At 41.6% G+C, this 19,231-nt stretch overlaps 1 protein-coding gene across 1 annotated transcript in view; it reads left to right on the forward strand.

Moving 5' to 3' along the window:
- Positions 1 to 10,886: 10,886 nt before the first annotated feature.
- CDH2 (cadherin 2) overlaps positions 10,887 to 19,231 on the forward strand; it is a 210,638-nt gene continuing 202,293 nt past the window's right edge. The window contains exon 1 of the mRNA XM_090285686.1: positions 10,887 to 11,034. Within this exon, the coding sequence (XP_090141812.1) occupies positions 10,975 to 11,034 (60 nt within the window). The 5' untranslated portion in view covers positions 10,887 to 10,974. The remainder of the gene's footprint in view (positions 11,035 to 19,231) is intronic.

The raw sequence follows: 19,231 nt of genomic DNA on the forward strand, positions 1-19,231 counted from the left end.
GGCACTTAGAAATTTAAAAAAAAATACCTAAAAACTAAAGGGACAGAGAAAATGATCTGGGACCACAATTTGTAAAAAAAAATTATTTCTCATAGAACATGGAAAATGGGGTGTCCTTCATTAACTTCATGAAGGGCTGAGTAACAATGGGAGTCCTAAGCTGCTGTCATGGTCAAGGGCCTCAGTTGAGACCAATGTGTATGTCATCCTTGGGAAGGGTTAGATGACCAACTCAGGGGAAAAGTACAAGTTGTCAACCAGTCTTCAAATAATCACTTAGGTCTCCTTACCTTTGTCAAAAAAAAAGGAACAGATGAAATCTGGACAGAAATAAGTAAGGTCAAGTCACCAGCACTGTGCAGTGTGACTTAAGTCTTTGCCAGCTGGAGAGCTTCTAGAGGTCAGAAACTAGTTCCAGAAGGTATATGGGCATGAGACATCTAGTATAGTTAGGGGAGTAACAACTCGTTTACACAAGTGTGAGAGGGCAGTGATTAGAAGATAATCTGAAAAGACAATCTTGAAGTCTTCAAGACTGGCTTTGAACTGACTTGACTCATGGACTCAAGTAAAGCTCAGGCAGGGGAGGGAAGCTTGTTGAAATCTGGGAGGATTCAATAAAGTTCTAAAGTATATACTAAACATAATACCTATCTCCAAGAAAGAATCTCTCAAACATGAAAGACAGAGATATAAACAAATGCTGCAAGAAAACAACAGAGAGGAAACCAAGATAATGCTGGAATAAAACCAAGATAATCGTTTAGAAAAACTTTGAAACATTTATAAGAGATAAGAGAAACCCCTACCTCCATGAAACAAGAGCAAGTTTCTATGAAAGACACTATCAGAAAATAATCAAATGCTATTGAAAATAGGACTTCTGGCCAAGACGGAGGCCACAACTAAGAAGGAATACAACTACCTAAAAACTAGAAACAACCAGAAGTTCTAGAAAATCAAACTGCATGGAAGTCCAGCAAACAAAGATAAAGAAGACACACTCATCCAGACAGGTAGAAGGGGCAGAGCCAGGGTGGAAAGGATGCGGTGTGGTGGCGGCAGCGGTGGCGGCAGCAGCAGTGGCAGCAGCAGGCCAGCAGAAAGCGCAGTTACACATTTTAAAAAGTCAGGAGGGACACCTGGGCAGCATTCCCAGCTGCTCACCAGACCTCCAAGCTCACAGTCCCAGCACCAGGGAAAATAAAGTCTCGTTGCTTCTGACTGTGCAGACCACTGGGGGTTGAGGTGGAGGCAGAAACTGCTGGTCTCAGCAGAGTCCACTTGTTTAAAGGGCCCCCACAGTCCTAGATCGTCCACAGACCTATCCACTCTGGGAACGATGGCCAGGGCAGCAGCTAGAGGGGTGCCACTCTGGTACAGAAGTGGGAGAGGTGCTGGGAAAAGGGGCGAGTGCTGGGAAGGCAGCATTATTCCCTCTTGGACCCCTCCCACACACACAGTACCACAAAGTGGTGAAACAGGTCATCCTGTACTGATGAATCCCTAAGGCTCCGCCCCTTACAATGTAACAGGAATGACAGCTCTGCCTGGGATGTGGAGGCAAACAAACACAGGAGCCTGTCAGAATGAGGAGACAGAGAAGTATGGCCGAAAAGGGGGAACGGATCAAGTTTCCAGTGGGAGAACTAAGCGACAAGGAGATAGCCAACCTAACAGATGAGGAGATAGACAGCCTAACAGATGCAGAATTCAAAACACTGATGATAAATATGCTCACAGGCTTGACAGATATGCTTGAGTACGGCAAACACATAAGAGAAGAAGTGAAGGCTATGCTAAGTGAAACGAAGGAAAATCCACACAATGGTGAAGGGAAGGAAACCGGGGTTCAAATCAATGATTTGGAAGATAAGGAAGAAAAAAACAGCCAACCGGTGCAGAATGAGAAACAAGAATTGAAAAAAATGAGGAGAACTTCTCAATTTTTGCAAAGGAGATGGACATACAGGTCCGGGAAGCACGGAGGGTCCAAGGTGAGCTGGACCCAGAGGGGACCACACCAGGACACATTATGATTGAGATGCCAAAGGTGAAAGATAAAGACAGAGTCCTGGCGGCAGCAAGAGAGAGGCATAGAGTTGCCTACAGGGTGGTAGGCTATAGGACTATCAGCTGATTTCTCAGAGGACACTTTGCAGGCAGGAAGGGACTGGCAAGCAGTATTCAATATGATGAAAAGCAACCTACAACTAAAATTACTCTATCCAGCAAGGCTATCATTTGGAATGGAAGGGCAAATGAAGTGTTTCCCAGACAAGGTGAAGCTGAAAGAGTTCATCATCACCAAGCCATTATTATTATGAAATGTCAAAGGGACTTACTTAAGAAAAAGATCAAAACTATGAACACTAAAATGACAACAAACTCACAACTATCAACAACTGAATATAAAAAATAAAACAAAATTCAACTAAGCAAACCAGAATAGGAACAGAATCATAAGTATGGGGATCATTTGGAGTGTTATCAGCTGGGAGGGGGAAGGGGGAGAAAGGGGTAAATGGTGCAGGGATTAAGAAGCATAATTGGTTGGTACAAAATAGACAGGGGGATGTTAAGAATAATATAGGAAAGGGTGAAGCCAAAGAACTTATATGCATGACCCATGGACATGAACTAAGGGGGGTGGGACTGCTGGAGGGAAGGGGGGGTACTGGGCAGAGGGGAGCAAAGGGGAAAAAATGTAACTACTGTAACAACACAATCAATAAAATATACTTAAAAAATCTATTGAAAACAAAAAAATATGGCCAAATATTCAACACAGAGGCTGGAAGTTAAAGCTAAAGGAAACTTTCAGAAAATGTATTTAAAAGAGAGAGAAAGAAGGGAGAAAGAGAGTAAGAAAATTATTAATCAATCTGTGAAATTCTACATTCAAACAAAGGAGTTCCAGATAATGAGAAAAAGTTAGGAATAATCTATACCTTTTTCAGCTAAAGCTTTTAGAATATCTCATTGACATTTGGATAGTGCCTATTTTTGACTTAAAAAGGCTATAAACTAGATAGAGCCATTTAACAATTTCCACCTTCATAAAAATAATATGACAGGAATTTTTGAGGTATAAGTAATTTTATATATTTGTTGAGGAAACAATTTGAGAACTAAGGATAGCAACCCACACTCCCACCAGCAAGCATCTCAGATGGGAGCTTTCTTACTTCTAAGGATGACTTGTTCTTCTCAAGAGAAATGCAAATATCTGGTAGCAGACAGACTGAACTGCCCTCTATGGACCCTTACTTATTATTCGCCTTGTTGTGTGGCCATTCCTATCTGTTCTGGACGCTGAAAAGTTGTTGTCCCACGCTCCTGTCCAAATTCCATGTCCTGTTTTTTGTTTGTTTTTTTGTTTGTTTGTTTTTTTTCCTGGCATGACTCACTCCTGAAATTGAACAAATATTTATTGAGCAATTACTAAGATTATGACCTTGCCCATATCTGGTAGTGTGGCCATATTCACATTCTATCTACATCATGAGCCCCTTCTCTCTTTAGAGAGCAGAAACCTCAGGTGTGTTAGTTTTTCCCTTCTTCTGATGTCTAGTTGTGTTCATGTGTCCCTGCATCTGCTCGTCCCTTCCCTCATTGTCCTGATGACTAGACTCCTTAAGTTCTCTTTACCCAATTAGAGGCATCCTTTGTCCTAGTGAGCCTCAGAGAGCTTGAAATTTCATTCAGCTTGGATAAATTAGTTTTGGAATGCAAATACATGTTTATTACAGGCTTTCATAACAACTTTAAAAGTGAGACTATTTTTATCTCTTGAAAACATGTTTTTGAAAAACTCTTCTCAAGGATAATGCAAAGTAATAGACCTCTGAGAAACATAATGCTTATCTGCGGTAATCACTCAACTCTTTTGAGCTGTGTAAAGAATGAATCACAGTGATATACATTATAAATTCTGTAATAAGTGGGCCTATCGTTGACTTTTTTAACATTTAAAGTTTAAAAGAAAAACTAGGACTGTATCATCCATGTAGTACTGCAATGTAAGGACTCATATGTGAATTATGTATGAATAATTATGGTGTTTTTCATAATTATCTTACCAAATATTATTCTCTTAAACATCTATGCATAAACATGTATTGCATTTTAATGGAAAGATAAATACATTATTTTAAAATTTTGTGGATTAGTGAAAAAAAGGTATTTAATAAGTACTTAATGGCTTTTAGGTTGTGCCCCATCATTTAAATGTGACTTAACTTTAGGAACCAAATAATCATTCCTCTTCTGGTAACTGAATCCGTAACCTTAAAGAATTATACATGTATTTATTGAGAATTTCTCTTTCAAGAGCTAAACAGATTTACCAACATTATTTTCTTAGTCATCTTAGCACTTCTGTGAAGAAAGTGGAATTATTTCTGTTCTACAGATGAGAAAACATGTAAAGAAATTAAGTGGCATGTTTAAGGTTATTCAGCAAGCCATACACCTGGGAAGAGAACGCTGGTATCCTGAGCCTAAGAAATACTTTATCAGCTGTCTCGATTTTCACTCGAGGAAAGGGCACAGGCAGTATCAGTTTGGATACTAAACATGCTTACTGTCCTCTAAATACTGACAATTGCATATCAGAACTACACAGAAGGCAGATCTTTGCTTAAAAAGGACACAAGGGCAAAAGATCGGCACATACATTAGCAACATCTTCAATATGATTTGTTTTCTTTTCTGAAGATATATTTATCTTGAGAAATAGGCCTTCTTACTCTTAAGCAATCCAAAGTGCTGCTGTTACCCCATAAATACCCATGCTCCTGATGTAGAGGTAGATTTCTTGAATACCATGAAAATCTAATTTTTTCTGATACAGCTGATCTTGGAGCAGGACTCATGAAATCAACTATGAAGATTTGACTCTGGGAACATATACTCAGAAAGTGGTTTGAGAAATAACAAAAGCCAGGTTCACAGGAGAAAGATTCTAAGTAAAATGAACTTCAGTCCTGTAATGCTATTACTAATTTATGTGGTAATTACAAAAATGAATTGGTTTTCCTATATGAATTGAGTACGTAAGTATCAAATATCTTGTTTCCTATGAATACTTTCATATTCTCAGATGTTTTTATGCATCTTATAAAGCCACCCAATTTTTATTAGTTGTGCCAGTCTGTAGATTATTTACTCTGCCATTACTATCTACACTAGTTACTTTGTATTGTTCTGTAAAAATTGAGCCTCCCAAATAAAACTGATTAAAAGCTCTAGATTGGATTTATTATTTTGGGGGGGTTGTTGTTTTTGTTGTTTTTTTTAATTGCAGACAGAACTGGAAGGGGTGAGAGGAGCATTTACTGAGACTCCTGGATACTCTGCTCCAAATCCCCAATAGAAATAAGCATACTTAATACACATAAATAAAATGCTAAGCTCCTGCTGTAATCCACTTGTGCCTATCAAGGTTTCTTAAGAAATACTGGCATGTTTTCCACATTTGAATACAAGGGAAAAGACCATTAGACATTTCAGAAACTCATCCCTGATTCATACTTGACCATATGTACTTCAAATTACTTACTTGGTTATATTTTCCATGAAAACGTTGAGTTTGATTTTCAAACACTAAAAGAAAAAGGAAAGGAAAAAGGCAAATAACATCCTCAAATAATAGTAGATAAAAAAAGAAAGCCAGGTTTTTCCTTCGAGCATTGGAACTGATCATGACTTCTCTGGTTGAGTACCAGATGAATGGCTGACTTGTGTTTTGACAGCCAGGTTGTACCAAAGATATGGATCTTGAAATGCCAGAATCACACTAAATACGGTGAGATGATCACACTGAGAAAGGCACAGAACTGAGAGCAGCAGAAAAAAAGGCAGAGTCATCTCCAATCTCACATGCAGAGTAATTTCCCCTTATCCTTATCTGCTGTTTCACTTTCTGAGGATTCAGTTACCTGTGGTCCACCATGGTCCAAAAATATTAAGAGGGAAATTCTAGAAATAAACAGTTCATAAATTTTAATCTGTGACCTATTCTGAGTAACATGATGATTAAGCATTCCCACTATGTCCTGCCTGCGACCTGACTCATGAGCATTTCAAGGCTGTATAGGATCCCTGCCCATTAGTCAACTTAGTAGCCAGATGGGTTATCAGATTGATTATCAGAGAGAGACAGAGGGAAAGGAGAGAGAGAGAGAGAGAGAGAGAGAGAGAGAGAGAGAGAGAGAGAGAGAGAGAGAGAGAGAGAGAGAGAGATCACATTCTAACAAATTTTATTATAGTATATTGTTATAGTTGTTCTATTTCATTATTAGTTATTATTGCTAATCTCTTACTGTGCCTGATTTATAAACTGAACTTTACCACAGGTACGTATGTATAGGAAAAAGCATAGTATATATAGGATTTTGTACTGCCCAAGGTTTCAGGCATCACTGGGGGCCTTGGAATGTATCCCCAACAGAGTAGGGGGAGGACTTAATTTACTTTGAAGAACAAAGCACCTGAGAAAAACAGTGGACAAATCCTCAACACCATTAAATTTTCTTATTCTTTCTCTTAAATCTCCCTCTCATTCCATATCCAGTTAGTTGATGCTTGAACAACTTGCATGTTAGGCACACAGCCGCTGCATAGTCAAAAAATCCACATATAACTTGATTCCACAGTTGGCCCTTTGGATCTGCAGATTCAACCAACCACAGATCCAAAACAATATTTTCCATCCAGTAGGGAATCCATAGTTGGGAAGTGTGGTTTGGAATGCAAAAATATTGTTTCTAATCTGCAGTTGGTTGAATTCACAGATGTGAAATCCTGTGGACATGGAGGACCAATGGACTGTATTTAATGAAAAAAGTCCATGTGTAAGTAGATCTGTGCAGTTTAAATTTGTATTGTTCAAGAAGCAACTGTAGTTGAATTTTCTAAAAATAAAAGCAACTCCCTAGACTCACATAAGGAGACTAGGTAGAGAGCCTGTGTAACATTGTGGGCCTCAACTTGCCAGCTGGTAGCCCTACGTACCTCTCTAAGCCTTTGTGTTTTTGTAAAATGAGGGGGTCCATCTTTAAGTTTCATTTAGAAATTTTCATAACTTTGTGAAAGGTGTATTGCCCAGGGACCGTGAACTTTAATACACTTGAGCTAAGTGGGGAAAACCTTGCAATGTGAGGGATACTTCCTAAAGGAGAAGGAACAATCCTAGCTTGTCCTGGAGGTTGTGGGGGAGGTAGAGTAGAAGAGGGTCTTCAGGCAACATCTGGGAAGGATACTTAGCTGGGTGTTAGAAGTAAAGACAAGCATGACCTCTGCCGTGGAGCTGTGTGTTGGGGCAGTGGGAGGAAGGGTGCTGCTACAGATATACTACTACTGTTTGGTATTTGTTTCCAGTTAGGATCCTTTTATGCAAACACTCATCTGATGTATTTATACATTTAGCATCTTCTGCTTGAGAAAATTCACTAGAACCAAAATTTATTGTGATTTTACTTTGAAATGAATGTGTATAAATGCGTCGTCATGGCATTATATATACATGAAAACTGGCTGTGTGCAGGAGACATCGTTTTTTCAGGCTTCTCACAATGCTTGGTGCACACACTCATTTGCAGAACTCTTGTAGCAAAATCGGCAGCAGTCCACAGGTCAGAAATCAGGGAATTAGATTCGTTTTCTGTGTATAAGTCAGCCTTAGCTTTGTTATTTTTCTTGTCTTCCCCTGCTTCCTCCACGATGTGGCTGTTTCTGTGGGTCACTGTCAAACCCCCTGTAGTCCTGGAGTCTTCAGATTGGTGATGGACGCTTTGAGCAGATGCTGAAAATTTGAATTTACTATTTGCCCAGAGAAATGAATGGCTTCATTAGATTATCCTAAGTATGGTGCAATGGAGGTAAGTCTGTGTTGCATGCCAAAGTCAACACCAAATAAACTTTTACTAACATCAAATGAATGCACTAAGTCACCAGTGGCATGATTTTAGACTGGGCTATGCCTTCCTCTGATAAAGGTTGATTAACAAAATTTGGCTGACCGGGTGATCAGATTAAGCTCACTCAAGATTCCAGAGCAATTCACAACCATTGAAGAGAGGCATACAAGTTGGACAAAAATAAAAATAAAAACAAAAACAAAAGTGCTTACTTGCCTGTTCGATCAAAAACTATTGGAATCATAGAATTAGTTCACTTACAGGCATTCCAAAGTAAACTTTAAAGCTACAAAACTTTCATTTATTAGGGGCACGATGTTCAAAGCCTCAAGCTTACTAGCAAGTAATTCATGCTGGAAGATAGCTGTTCTACCTCCAAATTAATCAGAATGGCAATAAATATCAGTGGCTACTTCTGGGAGTGGTGAGAATGGTAAAGCCTCAGGTTCAGGATCACAGCTGAACTCTTAGGCATGGAGACAGGATCTATAAATTCTACTTTGTAGTACGACAAGCATTATTCCCATATTGCAATGGAATGTTTTATTATTATGCATGACTCCTTGAACATAGAATTTATAAATATCCTACTGCAAGGATGACTTTTATGCCAATTAGCAATAATGTCACAATAATATCTAGCAAAAGAAGGATGAGAAAGAGAAAGAACAAGCAGAGCCTTTGGTCTTTAAATTTAATTAACATGACCTTCCTTATTCTTTTCAGAAGAAAAGCTAGGAAAAATTTTTTGAGTTTCATTAAGAAATGGCCTATAATATTATGTTTTAATTAAATGGAATAAACTTCCCTGTGCATATTAAACTTTAAAAGCCTAACCAGCAATAGTATATTACTAAAAGCTGCATCACTTACGTCAAAGAAATTAGTACTTGAATTTTAGAGATTAAGTTCTTAAATGATCATTATCCTGAAACTCAAATTCACATGTTAATATTTCCGTTAGGGAAGGCAGAGAAGATCGTTCATAACTGCAATGAAGAAGTTCAACAGCCTTCAAAGTGTTGAAACTCTTCGATAAAGCCAGTATTTTTATTTACCTGTTAAAACCTGGGGCGGGGGGGAAGGTTCTGGAAAATTTTATCGCCTCCCCCAAATTAATTGTTTCCTCGCCCTTCCCTCCATTCCACAGAAGTTTTTGGCCTAAACTTGTAAAGTCTCTCATTTCTTTGTGTTCAAGTTTGTGCCCTAAAAGGAGAAAGTAAAAATGCCTTCACTTGGTGCGAACTCTGCATGTCATTGTATCTTTTATATAATCCTATTTTCACGCCATGTTCTGGCTTGTAGGCTGCTTCTCCCTTTTTCTTGCCTTTTTTTCGTTGTTGTTGAGGATGGTGTAGGGAGGAGGTCAAAGTTCCCGAAAATGCTGAAAAATACGAACTGCACCACTAACGAGTAGAAATATAAAACGAGAGGTTTACAACAAAATAACACACACTCTCAAACTCTCAGAGGTAACAACAACAACGACAAATAGGAACACTGGAAGTTAGGCTGTTCCGACACAGCCAAAAAGGTAGGAGAGGTGCAAGCGCCCAGAGAAGCCGCGGCCTCCGCCCTGCTCGCCGGCAGGTGGCTCGTGGCATGCGCCTCAGACAACAATGGCCAGAATGGGCTTTGCCTGCGACGCTAGTTTGTGGTGGCTGCCCCTGCCTAGAAAAACAATCTATCTCGAAAGAATGACAAAACAGAAAGAGAAGCGTGCGTTATGCTACCAAGGAAGCACCCGGCCCCTTCTCCCCCCGCCCTTCACCCCTGGTTTCTAATCTTTCACTGATTTCCCATTACGGTCCAAAGAGAAACCTGTCACCAATCAAGTTCCTGCGCAAGTTATTTCCCACAGTCCCTCCACCAGCCGGGGCAGTACTCCGCGCACCCCAGGCTTCCCTCCGGCAAGCACCCCCCACTCCGCCCCCCTCATGGGCTGCAGCAAAACCTGGGCGCTTCGGCGGGGCGGGGGCGGGCGGCTGCGGTAGATCCGGCCGGCTACCGCCGCAGTTTGGTGGCCTCCGATTGGCCACGACGCGGGCGGGGAGGCACGGCGGAGGAGGAAGGCGGGGGCGAGGGAGAGGGCGGGCGGCGGCGGTGGCGGGAGGGGATAGGAGAGGGGAGCGGCCCGCGCAGCCGGGCAGCGCGTGCGGCTAGAGCCGGGAGAGCGCAGTGGTGGCGGTGGCCTAGTCGCGCTCGCGGATGCTGAGCGAAGTGCGCGGCGGCGGCGGCGGCGGCGGCGGCGGCAGGGGGTGGGGCGGTGCGTGCAGTGAGCGGCGCGCAGCAGCAGGTTCGGCGGTGGCGACGGCGGCGGTGGCTTCGCGGGACGGAGCCGCAGCGGTAGTGGCCAAGCTGGTCCCTGGCTTCATCTCCGCGCGGTGAACGAACTGTCTCCAACTTGTCTGGGGGACCGGAAAGGGGATCCCAGAAGCGGCCCTCAGCACCCACGCAGAGGAGGCGCCAGGCGGCGGGACTGCTACCCTTTGTGGGCGCAGCGCGCAAGACACGGAGCGCCCTCCCTGCGGCGCTCTCCTGGGAGTCTTAGTCGTGGCGAGCGAACCTGCAGAAGGGATCCGGAGGGGGAAAAAGGACACCACCAGGAGCCCGAAACCTCGCGTTGCGGAGCTCCTGCTCCACTTCCACCTCCGCATCCTACACCGGCCAAGGTCCCTGCCGCTGCCGCCTGCATCCCTCCCGGCTTCCGCTGCGCTTTGGGCCACAGCAGGATCGCCTGTGCTGCCACCGCGGCCGCCTATCGACAAACACACCCTCTCACGCACTCTCTCCTCCTCCGCCCCCTCCCCAGCCCCTTGATCTCTTGGTCTGTTTTATTACTCCTGGTGCGAGTCCCGCGGACTCCGTGGACCGCTATTTGTCATCAGCTCGCTCTCCATTGGCGGGGAGAAGAGGGAAGCGGAGAAGGGGGTGGGGTGGGGAGGAGAAGGGAAGGGGGTGGAAACTGCCTGGAGCCTTCTCTCCGCGCTGCTGTTGGTGCTGCCGCTTCTGCCGCCGCCTCCGGCTCTTCGCTCGGCCCCTCTCCGCCTCCATGTGCCGGATAGTGGGAGCGCCGCGGATCCTGCTGCCGCTGCTGGCGGCCCTGCTTCAGGTACGCGGCGGTCCCGCGGGCGGGCCGCGGGTTGGGTGGGGTGGGCCGGGCGGCACCGGGTCCCTTTGTTCCCCGCGCCGCTGCGGGGCCGGGCTGCGCACCCGGGAAGGGAGGTGCGGCACCGCGCGGCCGGGAGCTGCGCAGACTAGAGGCTCGGGCAGGGCACAGGGTCAGGACTGCCGGGGCAAGCTGGTCTCTCGCGCCTCTCCTGGCGGGTCCCGAAGAGGCTACCGCAGGCCCCTTCTGGTCCTCCCTAGGGGTTGGGCGAGCTCGCGGGGGTTGACCCTAGGCAGCAGAAAGGTAAGGTAAGATAGAACTCCGGTTTTGCAGTTTTCTCGCCCCTCGAATTCCACTTTGTCCCCATTTTTTGTTTGTTTTGTTTATTTCTGTAGGGATGGGTCTCGACTTTGCAGTAGTGATACTCACTCTGGTGTCTTAGTTACGGGACTTGCCTCAACTCCACCCCACCCTGGCACCCGCGCCTCTGCGGGTGCCCTAAGTCTCCACTGTCCTATTGTTTTTACCCCAGCCCAGAGTTGCCTCCTATTTTTGCTCTTTTGCCCTCACAATTTGTTATGTCTGTCCCACCTGGGGAAACAAACAAACAAACAAACAAACCCTCGCCCCTTGCCTCCAGGAATCTATACGGGTCAGCGCCTCAGCACCTAGCTCCTGGCCCGCACGCCCCTTATCCCGCCTACAGGGGAGAAGTTCCGTTATTCGGCTATTATTCCTTTCCCTTGGTCCGTTGCCTCTTCCCAGCGTGCGCCCTGGGGGCGCCTTCCCCAGAACCCTTAGCACTTTTCACGCTTTGGAAGAGTGCAAGCTAGCCCCTTCTTGGAATCGGTGCTGGGAGGGTCCTCGGCGGCAGGAAGCACCTGCTCCGGATCAACACCCCGGCCGACCGCCCCGCTTTACCGCGGCGTCTGTCCGGAGGATGCCCTGAGGCCCCTCTCGGCCAGCCAGGGAAGTCCCGGGAAGAGACGCTGCGCACCTACGCCGCGACCCCTATGTTTGGTAGGGGCCAGGCGGGGGTCCTGAGTCTGTTCCCGAAAGCAGTGGGATCCTGGAGCCGCTGCAGGGAAGGGGCCCGTCGGCCCTCATTGCGGGCTAGGGTCTCCCGGGTAGTCCGCCGGTGGGGCTTCCCTGAGCACAGCCGGCTGTATAGAGTGGTCAGCTGGTGGCAGCTCCGAAAAGTGCGGGCACAGCTCGGAAGTGTCGTTGCGCGGGGGGCGGCCGGGGTAGGGACAGATGGTGCGGATCACCACCCCCTCCCCCCCGTCCTGGTTTTCACGGGTCAGGGCCTGGCGAGTCCCGGCTTGGGGAAAGGGGGCTTCGGACACCAGGGACAGGACGGGGCCGACGCCCGCGGTGTCTCTCGCTTTCTCCCACCGCCCCCTAGAGGGGTGTGGGCCGCGGTCACTCGGAGCCCTGTCCATGGTGCGCTGAGGAGCGGCACGCCGGGGCCCTATCGGGCTTTGCGCTCTCCTCCCACCAGTGGTGCTCTCCCACTTTCCGGCACTCTTCCCCCTACTGTCTCTGGCGGCCCGGTCCCTCGTTCCTTTCTCCTTGAGTTTCTGCTTTTGTTCTTCAGTCTCCTGCTGGTCTTTCTCTCTCCCCTTCCCCCACTGGCCAGTCCGCCGCCCCCTGGTCTCTCTCCGGACTCTGGGGTTTCAGAACTGTTAGACTAGACATTTTTGGCCTCTGCTGTTTTGGGGAGGGGATGGAATTTCTTTTAACTTGGGGGAGGAAACCTGCCAATCACTTGCTAACAAAAGTACCTCCTGTTATAAAACCGCCCTTTATTCTTGGAGCACGCTCTTCATTCTTTCACCTCCTGTCACTTCATTTATTGCTTTTTCTTTTCAAATTGGGTTTATTAAATAGGTTAGGCTGAAGGGAAAGAAGGAGAAAAGCGTTACTTCAAATGTTTGAGGTTAAGGGAAAGATAAGCTCAAATCCTGGGCACATCAGATATTTTCTTAAAAAACAAAACAAAGGAAATGTCCTAGATCAAAATATCTTCTTTCTTGAAGTATTATTTTTGAACATAATATATCATCAGAGTGTGAGTCCAGCAGTAGATGGTGTATGTCCACTAACTTTTTGATCTGAAAGTAAGTTTTAATTAAATACAGTACAGTGAATTTAGGACTGGAGGAGACAACCGATAATACTATGGGACTTAGTGTGGCCACCACTGGGACAATTCCATTTCCTCTTGTAGTCATTTACCTTGAAATCAGGTGTGAATTTTGGAGGTTACTTACATTTTTTCATCAGTATTTTTTAAATACCACCAATAAATGTCAAATATTACGCTTATCTTGTCCATTGTAAGATCTTTTCAGTCTCTTCTAAATGATGTTACGGTGACTTTTATAAACCTTCAGGAAAGGGGAAATTATAACTGTCATCAAGTTTTTGGCGGTCTTATAATTTATGGGTGCAAGTGAAGCAATAACATTGAATGATTTGCAAGGTCATTAGGAGTAGAAGCAGAGCGGTTCATGCGACATGAGTTTTAGGGTTATGTGCACCATGTGTGTTGTACAACTGAGATTAGAAATGACTTTGTGCTAATGGTCTGCTTTACACACCAGAATAACAAAGATCTGTCTGCAAGGTGAAAATGGCCCCTCTGCAGTCATCTGCTATTAAAAATAATTTTTTTTCAGGCCAGATTAAGGAGTCAAGAGTTATAGAAAAAAGAATGAGTAGGTTAGTAGTGCAGATACAGAGCAACCTTATTTTTTCAGACTCGTTAAATAAGTATAATTGAATAGTCAAAAGGACTTTATGTCTTTGTTAACTGAAGTGTGCCTTGTTTTACTTGGAACACTTTTTTTTTTTTTTACTTTGAGAGCTTCTTTATTGGTTTCATTACTCTATTACTTAGATTTATGTATGTTAAATTTTCTCTGTTCTTTCTCATTTTAACTTAAGGTATTGGTATTGTCCTTTACATTTTAAAAAAGTAGACTTTGAGCACTAAACTTCACTTAGCAAAGGATATCACAAAGGTACTTACTATAAGCTTTCCTTTTAAATTATACAAATGACTTTCAAATCCAAAAACTCAATTTTACTTTTACTACCTACCAAGTAATTAATAGATTAAGAATCTATTTTGTTTTTCTAGTTCAAATTTTAATTACATAACTGTTCTTATTTAAATGACTTGTATGTGTTATGATGTATCAAGGACATAATCTTAATGTTCATAAATATTCTGGATTCATAGTCTGTTCACATAGGTCCAGCATTCAACCTGGAAGAGAACATAGGGAAAAAAACTGCATTAACCATGTATGATTTTCATCTGTTTAGGCATAGACTTTGAAGAAGTTAATATTCAATATATGACACATCAAAAAAAGAGGCTTTTTTTTACAATGTGAACATCTAAGATGCAATAATTATTTTAAGTATACAATATGTATGTCTTTATTTTACTTGATTTTTATGTGTCTTTGTTACAAGTTCTTGTGAAAGTAAAGAGAATTAACATAGTTGGTGTCACAGTTTATTCTACTTATTGGACATAGTTATGTGTATCTTTGCTCTTTCTTATCTTGTGGTCAATACTAATAGATGGTGCGTTGCAAACACACTGGGTATGATTTGAAAAATAATAATGTGTATATCCTAAAATATTTTATAGGCATATTTTAAAATTTAATATATATGTATGTATAATTTTTTTAGGCCTCAGTTTCAAGTTCAGAATTTACTTACAGAGTGTTCTTTTTTACTTTCATTCCTTTATTAAAGTCTGTTTTGGCCTTCTTCTAAATGTTGGGACTGAGACTTTAAGAGGGAGTTCTTTTTAGAAAGTTTGTGGTTTTTTACATGTAGAGACTAAAGTCTTCTTGGAACAGATTATTTTGGTGACAGTGCATTTGACCAAACTGTCCTTAATTTCCCTTTTCATTAAAAATCTTCAATTCTTAAATTTGTTGTGCCTCATTAAGCTTTAGGGTTATTCACCGGGAAATGTCAAGACTGAAAGCAACAGTTAATCTTGCTTTAACATTCCTTTAAAAAAATCCTAAGTAACTCAAATCCCCATATTTAATAAATGTAGTGTTTGTGCATACACTCTCATTTTGCCCAAGTTAACATTATTCAAAAATTTTCTTTTGGCTCAAATACAAAAAGTAATCAACTTTAACCACTGCAGAGACTTGTGGTGAATTTTATCAACCATTTAAAAATGTGATAGATTTGGAATTTGGGTTTTGTAATTTGAGTATTTTATGTCTTCTATTAGTAGTACCTTCTAGAGCCTAAGTATTTTCAAGTTCGGTTAAGAACTATAATTGAAGCATAATTTGTACAAACAAATCAGTATACCTCACAGTTCTGATTTTTTCCTACTAAAACTTACTTTGTCTTAAATTTTCAGTAAGCTATATCAGTTCATTTGAATATCTACTAGTCTTTGTGTGTTGAACTAAGTGTAGATACATTTTAATTAAACAACCCGATCCATGCCTGGCAGATAAATGTTTTAGTAAGAGCTATATCTTCTACATATATCGTTGGCAGCCGTCCGTCTCGAGAGACGATGGTGTAGCTTCTTAAGAGTCTATCTGCACTGCTGAGAATGGCTGTGCAGTCCAACTCGGGAGTGACACGGTATCTGTCTCCTCCCGTGTTGAATCGACATCTTGTGATGACGCTGGAGTGTCCTCTCCAGTGAAGCTGAAGCTACAGAGCCTGGGCAGGGTGATATGGAGGGTCTGCTGTTGCCCATGCAGCAGACCCCCCCTCTCTTCGCAGCTGAAGGGTCCAAGGGAAAGACGGAGTCAATACAGCTTGGCTTCAGGTGCGCCGCAGGAGTTGCCGGTGTTGACTACAACGTCAAACCGCCTTAGGGACTCCGGCTCCGGATTTTCTGTCGGGGTTTACTCCCTTAGCCTTTCCCCTGAAGAGGTATGCCGCAAGGCAGCGGAGGTTTTTTGGAGTCAGAGTTTTCCTTCTACATATATAAAGTGATGGGTTTAAAGTAGGCGGAAGAAGGTGAATTTAGGAGCTAACTAGGAACTTCGAAAGATTTGGACATAAAGGTTACAATTTGTGTTATAATACAATTCTAAAATGAAAATTTTGGTTACACATAAATACTGCTTAGTTTTTATTTCTTGTTACTCTCTGCAGTACTCAGTGTACTTTCTTACCTGAGCTTCAGACTGTACTTAACTGCACCAACCCATTTCCATGGGTTGCATATATATACATGCCACATATGTGTTGAGGACTGCTATTTATATATGTGTCTCCTCCAGAATTTATTTCAGGTTGACAATAAGTGTGAGTTGATAGTTAATTGATACCTTTGTGTGTGTCATCCAAGGTGGTTTGGGCACCAAGAGTATAATAACTTTGTCTTTGCAAATGAACTGCCCTTACAAAGGGTCAAGGGCAAGAGCCCGTGTCAAGGGCAGGAAATTGGGGTTCTAATCTAGTCCAGATGTGGTTTAAGTTCTTAAACTCTCATGACATCTTTTTTTTTTTTTTCTCTCAGTATTAAAATCTTGGACCTAGTTGCATTAGTTGATCTCTAAGGGACTTTTTAGTTCTGTGACTCTTGCAGCTACTTAAAAATATCCCAGATATGCCTTATTTTCAAAGACTTTGGAAAGACTTTATTTTTTAACCTGGAGTGCAGGGATTTTCAGGTTCTCACAGTGGTAGAATGTGATTTTAGGATTATTAACAATAGTTTATCTTTACAGTAGGTTAGAAGTCCTCTGAATATTTATATGCTTGACTTTTAAACATATATTTTTTCATTGGCTGTACTGCTTTTAACACTAAGGGTAAACTTTATGCAGAGAAGGTCCGGTGAGGCTTGAAGGAAGGGAAGTGTAATATTAAGAATAAAATTACTGATTTTGTTATTTTTTTCTGTACTTTAATGTTTCTTTGAGAGATGAAAGCCTTCATGAGAATCACCAAATTCAGTAGTATGGGTCAACATTAGCAATATATCTCGTTGACCTAGTAAGTCCTTCTCTAATTATTTTTCTATAGATATATCTGTATTTGTGGTGTATACATATCATGTATACATATATAAAGATGTGCACTGAAGCATGTAAAAAATAACTCCACGAGATTGAATTAGTTGATCTCTGAAAATCCATCACTAGGAGCCTATTTAATAAATAATGGTAATATGCAGTCAAATTTGAGAACCCTTACTGTGTGGAATAAAACATTTTAGTTCTAGTTCCAGATTAAGAAAATGATCGTTAAACTACCCAATGTTTTTGGCATAATCATGAACCTCGAAGAGCTACAAGGAAGGACACTCCGAATAATCAGTGGGATTCCAGGGCTTCTGAATGAGGAGAAAATGGACAGTGAACACAGCTAGAAGCTATAACTGAAGAACAGAAAATCAGGCAGAGTAGAAATAAGATGAAGATGATGTAAACTAACACTAGAACATTCTTAACTTAGGTTGAGAACAACCTATAGCAAGCTGATCTATAAGTAGTTCCAAAGGAAGATTGGTTAAATTAATGGATAGTTAAATAATAGATAAGTTTCCATGTTGTATCGTGGAATGACCACACTGTGCTGAGTGCCTGGGAGATTATACTAGTTGGCTGAACCATTGTGATATTTCTTACATCCTCTTGGCTGATTGAACATTTAATTTTTCATCTCTTCAGAGGTGAAAGTAGTCTAGTGGACCCTACTAGTATCTAGAACTTGAGATACAGAACATTAGTATAGTATGTTCTGGTCTACTGCCTAGATGAAGTAAACTATTGAACTTGGGTTTTTCCCAAGAAGCATTGGGAGAATTAGTTGTGTAATGCTTTTAAAACAGCTTGAGCTATTTAAAAGGAGGTGCTATTATAAATACCAAATGGCATTCATAATAGAGTAACTTGGAGAGGTGCTTGATTCATCATCTTTTCTTAGGTTTTCTATTACAAAAAATATAATAAGAATAAATACTGGAGCGATAATGTACTTATATAGTTCTATGTATTATAATTTTAATATTGGTTTTTATGTTAATTAAAAACTTTACCATGTTGTATTTGTGTACAACTATATTTTGTAATTTTAATACTGATTTCTGTGTTAATTTTTTTCAAAACTTACTTCACTGTCATAATTTAAAACATTTAAACTTAGATCCTCCCTCCCTCCAACTCTGATATATTATTTAATGTTATAGTGGATTAAAGAAGTAGTAAAAAAAAGTTAACTAAAGGGGCTTTATTTAGAGTCTTTAGTACTACAGAAATTATGGGAATCGGAAGGGTTAAATAACATTTTTCTTCATTACTAAAACATTTCGAGTTTATTCAGCTTTCTTCTGTTGCATTATATACAACACTTTTGTACTACTGCTTTCAGTAAGGGTTCTAAAGATTGCCCTTTCAGTTTTTTTGTACATATGCATTTCTAAGACATTTCACAGTTTATTTTTAGTAATTGCCATCAGTTCATTCCTATAACTCTGAGAAGCACATACTCCCAGGCAAACTATGGAAACTTTAGATATTTGCTGCTACCTCGTCAAGTCTTTAAAATAAAACAAAACCATGTCTGGTAGTATTAAACCTTAAAATGAAATAGTTTTAATTTCAGGTAGGGAAGCTAATATGTTATCTCAGTTAATTATTTCTGTAACTCTAGGAGATGTGGTTTTATTCCCATTTTAGAAATGATGAAACTGGAACTCAGGCATTTTGAATATTGTGAGAATCCAGAGGAAAACCTTATCTGACGCTATAGAGGTGAACCTGACTGCAAAGCACATGATTTTCTCCTCCCAAAATGGGACCTTTTGAATGTGATACTTTGGGGATGAGTATCGCATAATTGAAATTTCTCTCTACTGAATTGATAAAGTTTTTTAAAGTAGTTAACTTTTCAGTTACAGTCTTTAATCTTGACATTAAATATTTTTATTTACTTTGGAATATGAAGCCAAAATTTAATGGTTGGTTAGGACTTTATTTTAAAATGTTCTTTTAGAGAAAGGAAAAGAAAAAGGAAAAAAAAAATTTAGGGAAATGATTCGTAGTCAGTTTTATAATGTTCTTAAAATAGTTTTGATCATCAAATAATGGACTGATAAGTGCTCAAAAAACAATTCTTTATGTGAATCCAAGAACTAAAAAATACTTACCAAGAGCTTATAGAAACTCAAGGCTATGAATGC

This window comes from Furipterus horrens, unplaced genomic scaffold, assembly GCF_987537825.1.
Source record: "Furipterus horrens unplaced genomic scaffold, mFurHor1.1.pri manual_scaffold_8, whole genome shotgun sequence".
Taxonomy (NCBI): domain Eukaryota; kingdom Metazoa; phylum Chordata; class Mammalia; order Chiroptera; family Furipteridae; genus Furipterus; species Furipterus horrens.